General features: G+C 38.8%; 1 protein-coding gene across 2 annotated transcripts in view; it reads right to left on the bottom strand.

The window, feature by feature from the left end:
- Positions 1–47: 47 nt before the first annotated feature.
- Positions 48–12,400, bottom strand: part of znf362b (zinc finger protein 362b) — a 16,933-nt gene continuing 4,580 nt past the window's right edge. The window contains exons 2-9 of one of the 2 annotated variants that reach the window (XM_022219990.2): positions 11,998–12,061; positions 11,484–11,718; positions 9,201–9,305; positions 7,681–7,999; positions 5,167–5,391; positions 4,547–4,625; positions 3,779–3,937; positions 48–2,246 (exon numbers count right to left, since the gene is read on the bottom strand). In XM_022219990.2, coding sequence (XP_022075682.1) covers positions 2,130–2,246; positions 3,779–3,937; positions 4,547–4,625; positions 5,167–5,391; positions 7,681–7,999; positions 9,201–9,305; positions 11,484–11,718; positions 11,998–12,060 — 1,302 coding nt within the window. In that variant the 5' untranslated portion in view covers position 12,061 and the 3' untranslated portion in view covers positions 48–2,129. Of the gene's footprint in view, positions 2,247–3,778; positions 3,938–4,546; positions 4,626–5,166; positions 5,392–7,680; positions 8,000–9,200; positions 9,306–11,483; positions 11,746–11,997; positions 12,062–12,400 lie in introns of both variants that reach the window. The other variant, XM_022219989.2, reaches the window with a different exon arrangement.

Below are 12,400 nucleotides of genomic sequence, written 5' to 3'. Positions count from 1 at the left end.
GTTGTTTTTTGCAGATTTTTTTCTACTACAAATGGAGAAATGTGTGGTTAATTTATAACAGTCTGTTTATTAAACAAGGTAAAGATACAAAGCTTTTTTTTCCTTTTTTAAACATCGATAACCTTAGTTCATCTTCTCAGTCTTGGCTGTGCATATTTAGTTGTCTAGAAACTGTATATGAAACCACAATGCAAGACAGGAAAAAGTGTAATAAATCTACGCAATATCTTTTCATAGAGAACATGGGTTAAACAGTTATACAGATTACAGCTCAGGAACTCCATGCGGAAGGAAAAAAAATAAAAATGTTTACACGACTGAATACTGCAGAACACAATACAGAGTAATGGAAATGGGATGATAAAACAGTTAAGGCTTACATGTAAATAACTGATATAAAACATGAATATTAATAACATACAGGTCGACTAAAATAATTACAGTAAGTCCATACATAAACTCTTACAAAACCCAAACAGAACGTGTTTATGAAAACTTAAAAATAGGTACTATAAATGAGTAACATGTTTTACAGTATAGCAACATGTACATTTTCCCATTGTCTCAAAAGAGAGAGAGTAAGTTGAAGAGGCAGGGTCTGTTGTTGGCGTAAATGTCTGTTTTCAGGCCAGTGGCTTGAGTAATAAGTTTTTAATTCTTTTGAAAACATACTATATACTGTATATGTATTTTACATTATTCTCAGTTCCATCTCAAACGTAACGTCGAGCCGTAGCACCTTTTCTGAAGTGCCCTGAAGAATACAGGGTACGCTATTAGTACCATTCAGAGGTTACAGTAAAAATACAACAAACAATACTGTGTACAATAAAAGGAATACTAAAGGAGGAAAAACGGAAAAGATTCACCTCTGCATAAACTCAGAATATAGGCCTACTGAATATGACTCATACTGCAGTTTATTCCAAATGGGTAAAGCTTATTAAAGATTAAAAAAAAATCTTAACTGGGTTAGAATAGCTGTACAATAACTTCACATTTTGGTCCGATGGTTAGGTTTAAAATTTACCACTCAAGTAAAATTTAATTTCAGCTCAAGTGTCTTTAAAAAGAGAGTAGAGTGGAGTAGAGCTGGCACTGATACATGTGCAATATACTTCTAATCCTTAGAAAATAACAGTAAACGCTGAACTGAAATAGTGAAAGCAGACGCACACTATTACGAGATTTTGCCTTTTCTTTAAACCTCCTCGTATATGGCACTAACTACCGGGACGAGAGAAGAAGTGAAGACGAGCAGTGTTTCTGCGATCGTAAAGGTGCCGCGAAAAGGTGAACATCAAATATGGCGTGAAAGGTTTTGGATATTAAAAAAAAAAAAACAAACATTCATCTTTCTTCCCTTCCATGTAGCTCTGTTTTTAGCCTCCTCGATACAATAATAAAAGTTCCTCATACAATCATATTTTTTTAATTGTCATCTACCGATTGCCTCACTTCAAATTTAGATGACCCTGTACTTGCACAAAAACGTGAGTAAAAACAAAGAAAGTAACAGAAAAGACTGTTATTTGTACGCAGTCAGTGCTCTTAGCTGCCACAAGTAATGCCCTTTGGCATTTTCCGTCCATCAAGATTGAAACAATTTGAGCCAAAACCACAAGGCCTAAAAGTGCTTTAAGATTATCTTTGGATGTCTCCAGAATACACCCAGCAAACATGTTTCTTTTTTTTTTTTTTCACTTTCTCATTTCTTTATAAGGGCAAACATCATCTGGCACATTTTGGAAACCCATTTCATGGAAGAGGAAAAGGAAAAAAAATTAGCTAAAACATTTCTAACGGCCAATGCATCCGGCGGTTTACATGACGCTTACGAAAGTGCTTATCAAATCTGACGCAAGACATTCTTTGCCGCTCGATCCCCCTGGACAACATCTAGCTGTGTTGTTACATTCACAAAAAGAAATAACGCTGTGCTCATTTTTGACAGACGGCCCGTGTCGAGACGGATGGAGGCAGTCTGATTTACTGAATCTAACACTGAATGCTCATGTCAGCTGTCATAATGCTAATGTAAGCCTTATGTAGATGGCCGTGGGTGCAGGGCCTCACAAGCTCCAGCCGAACGCACACTCTGAACTTCCGCCGCCGAGCGTCCAGGAGGCTCAGATGAGGGAGATGCGTATGGGGATGTTGGGGGACTCGGTCCTCTGGGGCGACTGGTGGCTCACTAGGTGCTCCACCACCGTGTGTTTGGACATGTGCTTCATAAGGTAGGTCTCCTGAAACACACCAGCAGAAATGAATGCGCTGCCAATAAACAGCAGAGTCTATCGGCGATCACAGTTGGATTTTTAGGACGTTTCACCCTTTTGTTCTCTCAAAAGATGCCCCACAGGAAGTCGGTTTCAATACAAGCAGTAAACTAATTTTTCACTTCTTGAGGAAACACTAAATAACTACATAGTATCTCTGCAGCAGCACAGATTTAATTCACTGGATTCTTAGATTTTCTTTTCATTGAAAATCCACATTTTGCATTTATGCTTACGTTGCTTCCACTTACATTAACATTCAAACGTTTGTTGTGTACATAAATTAAAGTTGCTCCATATTAAAGTTGCTCAAAATGAGTTAAAGTTGCTCTATTATAGTTAAAGTTGCACTAAATGAATTAAAGTTGCTCGAAATGAGTTAAACTTGATAATATCAAAGTTGCTCTATCCTGAAGTTGCTCTATACAAGTTAAAGTTGCTCAAAATGAGTTAAAGTTGCTCTATTATAGTTAGAGTTGCACTAAATGAATTAAAGTTGCTGGAAATGAGTTAAACTTGATAATATCAAAGTTGCTCTATCCTGAAGTTGCTCTATACAAGTTACAGTTGCTCGAAATGAGTTAAAGTTGCTTGTTAAAGTTTCCCGACATTAGTTAAAGTTGCTCTAAAGGAGTCAAAATTGCTCCAGATTAGTGAAAGTTGCCCTAAAATGAGTAAAAGTTGCTCTATATTAGTTAAAATTGCTCTATATTACCTAAAGTTGCTCTATATGAGTTAAAGTTGCTTGACATTAGCTAAAGTTGCTCTAAATGAGTCAGTTGCTCCACATAAGTGAAAGTTGATCTAAAATGAGTTAAAGTTGACATTATTAAAGTTGCTCTATATTAGTTAAAGTTGATATAGTTAAAGTTGCTCTTAATGCGTCAAAGTTGCTCCACATAAGTGAAAGTTGATCTAAAATGAGTTATTGTTTTATTTCAGTTAAAGTTGCTCTATATTAGTAAAAGTTATTAGATAAAGTTGCTCTAAAGGAGTCAGAGTTGCTCTGTATTAGTTAAAGTTGCTTTATATTAAAGTTGCTCTATATTTGTAAAAGTTGATATTTTTAAAAAAAGTTGCTCTAAAGGAGTTAAAGTTGTTCTATATTAAAGTCGCTCTATGTTAGTTAAAGTTTACATTATTACTGTTGCTCTATTTTAGCTGAAGTTGCTCCACATTCATTAAAGTGCTCGTTAACATTTCAGTCTAACTGGAAAACAGCCTGCTTTACAAGTCAAACATCATTAAATCACCTTCTACAGGTGTACCAATATGAGAATTAAACTCTGTAAAACACTTCTTTTCTGTTTGGTTTACGTGGAACAAGAGTGTGCTGACTTGTTAAACATCACAAACAGGAAACTGCTTCTAGTCCAAGGAAGAGAGGATGTTATCAAATGCCATCATCTTATCGGCCGCATAGAAAGTGTCTCTGAAGGCTCCCTAGGAAAATCTGTGACATTCTCAGATAGCGAACAGATAAGTTGTGGTTTACTCACGGAGGTGTATGCCCGGCCACACATGCTACAGCAGTAGGCCTTAGCGTTTTTGATGGCATGCGCTGACAAGTGGATCTGCAATGATGCAGAGTCTGAGTAGGCACGGTAGCAGTTAGGACATTTATACGGCTTGTCTTTATTGTGCTGCCTCTGGTGAGACTGTCGGGGAAGAAACAAAAAGTTGTAGAGCGGTGAGTTGAAAGTACAGTCAATTCAAGGGATTCATCTCTTAACTCTCCTGTTGTCCTCATTTACGGGTACCAAAAAATATTGTTGTCTGCAAAAAAATCCAAAAAATAATCAGCAAAAAAATCCCCAAATTTCTGAAAATTTGCAAAACCTTCAGGAAGAAAATTCCAATAATTCCTAAAAAGTTTCCCCCAAATTTGGCAAGAAAAATCTTGTAAATACTTTCAAAAAAATGTGTAAAAATCTTCCAAAAAAAATCCTAAAAATATCTAAAGTGATTACATATATATCAGTAAAACTTCTAATATTTTCTTGAAGAACATTCACAAAAAAATCAACCAAAATCCAGCGGATTTCGCTGGATTTTGGTTGATTTTTTGTGAATGTTCTTAAAAAAACATTTTTAACATTTCTTTTTTCCACCAAAAAATGTTTGAAAATGTCTCAAAAATGTTGAAAATGTGGACATCAGATTCACATTTCACATTTTCAAACTTTAAAACGGGTCAGTTTTGGCCTGCAGGACAACAGGAAGGTGAAGGGTGGAACTGCATCATTTATTTGTGAATTTTTACAGACCTGGAGGTTCGACAGCTGGGTAAAAGCCTTTTCACATCCAGGGTGAGCACATTTATAAGGCCTATCGCCAGTGTGGATTCTGTGGCGAAAGAAGCAGATAAAAAAAAAAGGTTAAATGACAAAGATGACTGAGATTTATTCATTTATGTTGCTGCAAAACTCACAATACAGATCAGATTTTATGAATCTATAAACTCTAATTTCTCACAATTGTTACGTTTTTGTTGAAAATGAAAGGAATTGCAGGTAAAATTAAAGAAGGTAAAATATGATCAAAGCAGTAAAATAAAGGCATGATAGTTGGGAAATCCTCTCCAAGCATAAACGTGACCTTCTGTACGTGTAAATATGAGCCCGATTCCGATATTTGCATGAAAATTTAAGGATTTTAATGAAAGTCCAACTGAACTGGCTTTTATATTAAGCTAAAACGACAAACAGAAAATAATCTATAATTTATACTATTGGAAAATAAGCTGTAAATGTAAGTAAACTGTAATCAGTAGCAGTCAGACTTCAGTATAATATCTACACAGTAATGCTAGTGAGTTAGCATTAGCTCCATTTGGCTTTTTTTTCTTTTTAAACTTCCTCTGCTTTGCGTTCACAGCTCCACCCACCTGGTGTGCTGCTGCAGGTGTGACAGCTGCCGAAAGGAGTTCTCGCAGTAGGAGCAGTGGTAGGGTTTGATGCCCAGGTGGATGCGCAGGTGCTGGGACAGGTAGGAGGCGTTGGCGAACGTCTTGGAGCAGTGGGGACACTTGTGTGGTTTGGCCTCTGTGTGGGACTTGGAATGGATCTGCATCTCTGACTTGGTTAGGAAGGTGAGCGGGCACACTTTGCATCTAGGTGACGACAGAAAGGGACAGAAAAATGCAGAAAATGGTCAGATCTGACAAGTGCGAGTTTGCATCGAAGCAGAGCACAGTAACGTTACTTGCTAATCCGACAGTGAGGCCGCTTCAGTCGTTTTTATTAAAAAATTAAGCAAATCGTGATCAAGTCTGAATCAGAAGCACTGATGTCTAAACAAAGTCAGATTAGAGTTTAATTCTACTTTCATTTGGGTGTTAATTTTGTGCCCAGTTAGTTTCGGAAATTCCGACAAACCTCACAAATGAAGGCTGAATCTTGCAAGCTCTAATTTGCTAAAAGACCAACAGCCACTGAGAGTTGAAAAAGTACGACAGCAGGAAGTCAGACCATGAAGAGAATGATGTAATTTGCTGCCTCTGAAAACTCCTGATCCAAAAAAACTGCACCAGATTGAGGAAAAAAAATCTTGAGTTTGTTGTGATGTTTCTTGTTTTTGTGGTACTTTTGTCTGTTTAGGAAAGATTTTGCATCTTTTTTGGGGGTCATTTTTCAACTTTTTGTCAGGATTTTGAGTCTTTCAGGCGATTTGGCTTCTTTGTGTGGTGACTTTGCACCATTTTGTCGGGTTTTTGCGTCTTTTTTTTTTGGTAGTTTAGTGAGTTTTTGTGGTCAAATTGCCTCTTTTTGTGATTTGTTTCCATCTTTTTGTGGTGATTTTGCAACATTTTATAGGGATGTTGAGTGTTTGTGGTGATTTCTGCATCAGTTAGTGTCTTTATTCCATGACTTTGAGTTTATGTGGTGGTTTTGCTTATTTTTCCGGTAATTCTGGATCTTCTTTGGTGATTTTACTTCTCTTTTTTGTGGAATTTTTTGCATCTTTTCCATGTTTTTCCAGATGATGATAGGATACTTTTGACAATCCAGTGATGAAGATTAGAGGAAAATTCCAGAAAACAGAAATATTCCTTTATGTTTTATGCCTGTTTTGTTCTTTTTCCATTCCTCATCCTCTACTTCTGACTAAGGGTGCTGTTATATCTCTTCATCTGGGACTGAACTCTAGAAAAATTCTGCTCATCGTCTGAGTTTATTCGTCAAACTTTCCTCTCGCTGAGCTTCCATCGATTCAGGATAAAGATGTTCGTATTAAAGCCCCAGTGAGGAGCACATCTCAGTAATGTACACTTGTAACCAAACATGTCTCAAGCAAATAGCTATCGATTCTGCGCAGACCATAATTAAATCTGTGAATCGGCTTTGCAACATCAGCACTAAAATCAAACCTCCCCTTGAGGATGCAGCAGAAGCTTTAAAACACAGGTGTTAAACATGAGGCCCGTGGGCCAAAAGTGGTCCTCCAGAGGGTCCAATCCGGCCCTCGAAGTGTAAAAACGACAGAGAAGACATTAACTGCAGATTGGAAATTAGTAAAACTATGAATTTACAATAATTTTTAGACCACGAGTTGTTTGGATCAGAAAGTAAAATACTAGATTGTTCTTTGTTCTTTTGTGTCTGATTTTTGTGATTTTTTGTTGTTTGTCTGATTTTTGTCATTTGTTTCATGTTTTTGTCGTTTTGTTTCTTGTTTTTGTCAAATTTTTTGTCGCTTTGTAACTTTTTAGTCTATTTTTTTTGTCTCTTTTTGTTTTGTTTCGTGTCGTTTGTCTCATTTTTTGTCGTTTCGTGTTTCCTTATTGTCTCGCTTGTGTTTTTTGTCTTATTTTTGTCATTTTGTTTCTTGCTTTTGTCGTTTAATGTCTCATTTGTGTCATTTGAGTAATTTTTTGTCTTGTTTTTTGTCCATTTTTTTGTTGCTTTGTAACTTTGTTGTCTAATTTATTGTCTCATTTTTTGTTTTTGTGACATTTGTCCCTTTTTTTGTCGCATTTTTGTAATATTTTGTCTTGTTTTTGTAGCTTTTTGTCTCTTTTTTTTGGTCTGACTTTTGTCATTTTGATCATTAAGTAAAACGCTATAGTGTTCCATTCCAGATAGCTCTGACTAAATGTTGTTCCTTTGTAGACATTCTGTGATCTGTGAGTTGTAATGTGGAAATAATAAACTGAGGTTGCTGAAATTAAACTTATATTCTTAAGAAATTTGACATTGTTCATGTTTTATATTAAGATAACTCCTTAAATGTGAACATTTTTGCACTAAAACATAGGAAACAAGTGAAATTGTGGTTATTTATGTTATGATTTTACTGGTCTGTCCCACTTCAGATCAAATTGGGCTGAATGTGGCCCCTGAACTAAAATGAGTTTGACATTCCTGCTTTAAAACAGCAGCAGCAGGTTCCTGTGTCCAACCTGTAGGTTTTGCCCTCTTTGGGTGCAACAGTGACGCAGCCTTGGTCTGCCAGGATGGGGTAGGGCACCACCAGCAGGGGACCAGACGTGTTTTCAGCTTTGATCTTCTTTCTGCCCCGAGGTGCCTTCGGTGGGGGGCCCAGCAGTCCTGCCAGGCCTCCAGCCTTCATGTGGTCCATGCCGGGGCCGCTGGCCAGCCCCGAGATGATGTTGACCGAGGGGGCGCCGCCCAGCCGGTTCTGGCTGCTGGAGGTGGGAGTCGTGGGGGTCAGAGCCTCTGAGGTGCTGTGGCTGTCGGGCCGAGATGAGGGAGCCAGACCTGCAGAGGTGGGAACCAGAACTAGATCAGTTTTTAGCCCAGAGCCGTTCCTTTCTTTTTTTAATTCTTTGTTTCACCAGGTAAGATCAGTTGAGAACAATTTCTCTTTTACAATAATGACAGGAGCAGGAAGAAAGAGAACAAATAAACAACACAGATACAAACCAGAACAGGGTTTCTGCAGGGCAAGCATTACGTCATTAAATTGATTTTGCAAAAATTAAAGCCTTAAATGGCATTAAAAATCATTAAATTTGATTCTCAGTGGCATTAGAAATTCTTTCTGCAGTTTTCAAGAAAAATGTTTGATGGTAATAATATATAATTCTAGACTGATTTGTCAGATACGTGCATCTGCGTAAACCTGCTGAAGCATTGCGATAATTGTTCCGGTCGGTCGGGTACAATCGTCAAAAACTGCATGTTTTTAAAGTGGCCGGCAGGCTGGACCAGGTGGAGCAGAGCTGGGAAAAGGAGAAATGCAAATTCCAGCAAAAACTGCTTGAAACCGTGGATGTCAGAGAATGACTGCAGCCCGTGGGAGGTCAGGGGTGGTTTCTGGATTCAGAAATAGTAAAATGTAGCGACAGTTTTCTGATAAAAATCAACGTTTACAAAAAACAAACCCGTGTAATTTGTTGAGTTAATGGTAGTGGCATTAAAAAATTTTTACAGTAAAGCATTCATTAAAATGGCATTAAAAAGCATTAAATGTGACTGGCTGATTTCTGCAGAAAGGCACTCGGAGAACGCAGTGCTCTGCCAAGACTGTTCATTCCTCAATTTGTGTATTCAGAAATCACAGCAAAACAGAATCTGGCCAGTTAATAAATATCGACCCACAAACTAACTAAATAAATCAAAAAATGCCTTGCGTGAGCACAGACGTGTGTTGTGCATGCGTACGTTATGCATAGATACCAAAATATGTAGCGGGTCGAGTGAACTGATTGCAGGTAACCGACACAGCGTTCACTTGTTGCCATGGTAACACATAAATTTTCTTTCTAGCTCTGATAAATGGTGTAATTTTGGTATTTTTTTTATTTAAAGCTAATGTGCCTTTCCACACCCCCGGCAGGTTTTGGGATGTAGACTATAAATGATACCACTGCTGTCCATTTAAACGACATAGAGGCTGATTGTTTTGCTGTTTCCCCCCCACACACACACACAGCAGCGGATTGAATGACTGCAGTACCTGAGCGATGGTTGACCCGGCCTGGCTGCTCACCCAGCTGTCTCATGTGCCAGTCTTCCCATAATCCTTTGGCCTTCACTGCTGACTTGTCGTCCATGTTTCCATCTGGAATTTATGAGGTGACGACATCCCAATCAGTGCATCACAATAAACAGGCATGTGGAAGAATTTACAGCGCTGGAGCTTTAAAGCACGTATCAGTTCCATAGCCGATAATTTTCACTGTAGAGATGTTTGAGTGTGGTTTGGAAAAAGTCCACACTGCTGCCAGTAAAAGGAATTGCTGATACTCAAAATGCATAGCTTCAATACCTACTTCCAAAAAGTTTCTTTCATTAAACCTTGTGTTCTCTGGACTCCAGCAGCAGCATTTCAAGAGTTTGTCCCAAAGAAAACACAGCCTAAAATCCAAAGAGGTTCTTGATTTAAAGAGAAAACATCTGAAGAAATGTCCAGGCAACAGAATGAGAACACCTGCACACTTCGCTCAATTACACCACTTTCCCAAAATGTCCATGAACTCAATGCCAGTATCGGAGTCAGGACTTTTTGCATCATAGTTGACATTTTTGCTGTTTTCAGGCCTAAAACCAACATGGACGTCTATAACCAAACACCACATGGCATTTTAAAGAAAGATTCTTCTAAATATTATATATATAACTGAGTAAAACTGAAGTTGAAAGTTATTTCTAAAGATATTGTAGTAAACCTGTTGACTACTTTATATTAAATAAGTCAGAAAGCCTTGGAGTCTGGCCAGTCTTTTCTTCAGGAGGAAATGACATCATGTGGTCATGTGATCTGGAATTAACACACTTCCTGGAGAGGTAATCTGAAATAGTTTAAATCAATCCACTGGACTTGAAGAAGGTTCCTCGAAGACGTTTCACCTCTCATCCAAGAGGCTTCTTCAGTTCTGGTGGTGGTTGGTGTTGCCTCAGCTTTTAAACCTCTGTGAGGTGTGTCCAGGGCTATTATTCCAACGACCGATACCAAAACTCATCTGACTATTTAACTTAACCTTTGGACAGGGAGGACAGATGGTTTGAGAGAGGAGTGAAAGAAGCCATCCATGTCAAAGTAGAGAAGCCATCTCTGAACAGGGGGGGGGGTGGTCTGTGACATCATCTTTTGCCAATTTACAATCAGGTCCTTTCAGAACTCCCCAAAAGAACTACTCAGCAGACTCATGCTAATGACCACCATTAGCACACGAGGGCTCAGTGACATCTGTGCATTTCAACGACCCCCACCGATTCTCCCAACGACCATCGTTGAGTAGTCAGATGAGTTTTGGTATTGGTCGTTGGAATAATAGCCCTGGACACACCTCACAGAGGTTTAAAAGCTGAGGCAACACCAACCACCACCAGAACTGAAGAAGCCTTTTGGATGAGAGGTGAAACGTCTTCAAGGAACTTTCTTCAAGTCCAGTGGATTGATTTAAACTACTTTGGATAACCATGACCTGGATGAATGAGAACCTACACAGACTTCCTGGAGAGGTGTTTTTGTAATGGGAATTTAGTGGAAAGTGATTTTAATTTGTTATTTTCCATATAATATTTGATATATTGTGAAAAAACATATCTGTCATGATTATCTCATTATGGATCATTTTCAAGTCATTCTGGACGGGTCTTTTTGTATCATAGTTGACATTTTAGTGATATCCAGCCATTTTTTAATAATTGATTGTTTCCATAATAAATAATTATGGAATTTGTGAAGACATGATCATAATGAACATAAAAAACATGAGTTTTTTGACTTTTCATAAAAATGTCTGCAAGATATATCCCATGGACTTCAAACGTCCCTCAATTACAGATTGACCCGGACAATTATTGAGTCATTTTGGGCAATTTTCTTGTCATTTTCAACAGGTTTTATGTAAGCTTGGATCTTTTCTCCTTATTTTTGGATCATTTTTGTGTCTTTGGGATAATTTTTAAGTCGTTAATGAAAAATTTCATGTCATTCTGGACTAATTTTCCGTAACTATGGGTCATTTTCAAGTCATTCTGGATGTGTCTTTTTGTATCATAGTTGACATTTTAGTGATATCCTGTCATTTTTTAATAATAAGTGATTATTTCCATAATAAATAAATAGGAAATTTGGAATGACATGATCATAATAAACACATTTTTAATAAAAATGTAGGTAAGATATACCCCATGGACTTCTAAAGTCCCTCAGTTATAGATTGACCCATCAGTGTTTGATGCTGCAGTGTTGTGTTCCACTGCTGGAACTACAAACGAATTAAAGCTGTACCTGGTCCAGAACTGGAGGCGGGCCGGGCGTGCAGAGCGATGTCGGGCTGTCCGGAGCCCTGGGGCTGTGGGTGGTGACCCGGCACCTGCTGAGGCTGAGGCTTCGGCACCGGCATGCCGTGCTGAGCGCCGCCGTCCGGGTTGGAGGTGGGCACCAGCAGAGGCTGCTGAGAGGGGGTGGAGGTAGGCGGCAGGTGCAGGGGTCGAATCTTCTCAGCCATCAGTTGCTCCTTGATCTTGTTAATGAGGACCAGGTTATCCAGCTGAAAGGGTTAACGGGTCATGCTCAACAGACAACAGCCACCGTGTGTGAATGTCGTTCACGCCACCAAACAGAAAGACACGGCGGGACAGAAAACACTGACCAGCACACAGAACGGCTTTAACGTTTGCTCAGAGTGAACCGTGGTTCTCAGAGTTTGGAGCTGAATGGCTGAAAAGACATTCACACATGGAAACAAATGGCAGTGACGGGTGGAAATGTCACAGTGATTACATGTTGTGAGTGGACTTACCTGGCCTGGCATGGAGGGGGGCGGCGGCCAAAAGTACGGGTTGTTAAATCGAGGCTCTGCCATCCTGAAGCAAACGACATTTATTTTAGTCACATTTAAAAGTTACACTTAATGAGCTGTTGTGTTTCTACAGACGTGTCAGTCTAGCGTTTTAACCTGTGAAAATTTCAACACCATATTCACACACATCATGATTTGAATGGAAAGGTAGAGACAGACATTAACATTTCATTACTTTGCATCTACTGTTCACAAACTCCCCCCTACAGTGTGTCTGTGTACATCTGGAGGTTTGAGCTCTCCGTTTGTTTTGACGTCTGATTTCTGTCAGTAGATTACAGTTTGGGTTGTTCCAGCGTAGGGTGCAAAGAGTTTGTCATGTGGTTTCTTGTTGGTTCTTAAA

The sequence above is a fragment of the Acanthochromis polyacanthus genome, chromosome 6, assembly GCF_021347895.1.
Source record: "Acanthochromis polyacanthus isolate Apoly-LR-REF ecotype Palm Island chromosome 6, KAUST_Apoly_ChrSc, whole genome shotgun sequence".
Lineage (NCBI taxonomy): Eukaryota > Metazoa > Chordata > Actinopteri > Pomacentridae > Acanthochromis > Acanthochromis polyacanthus.
This window is presented reverse-complemented; position numbering and strand designations above follow the sequence as displayed.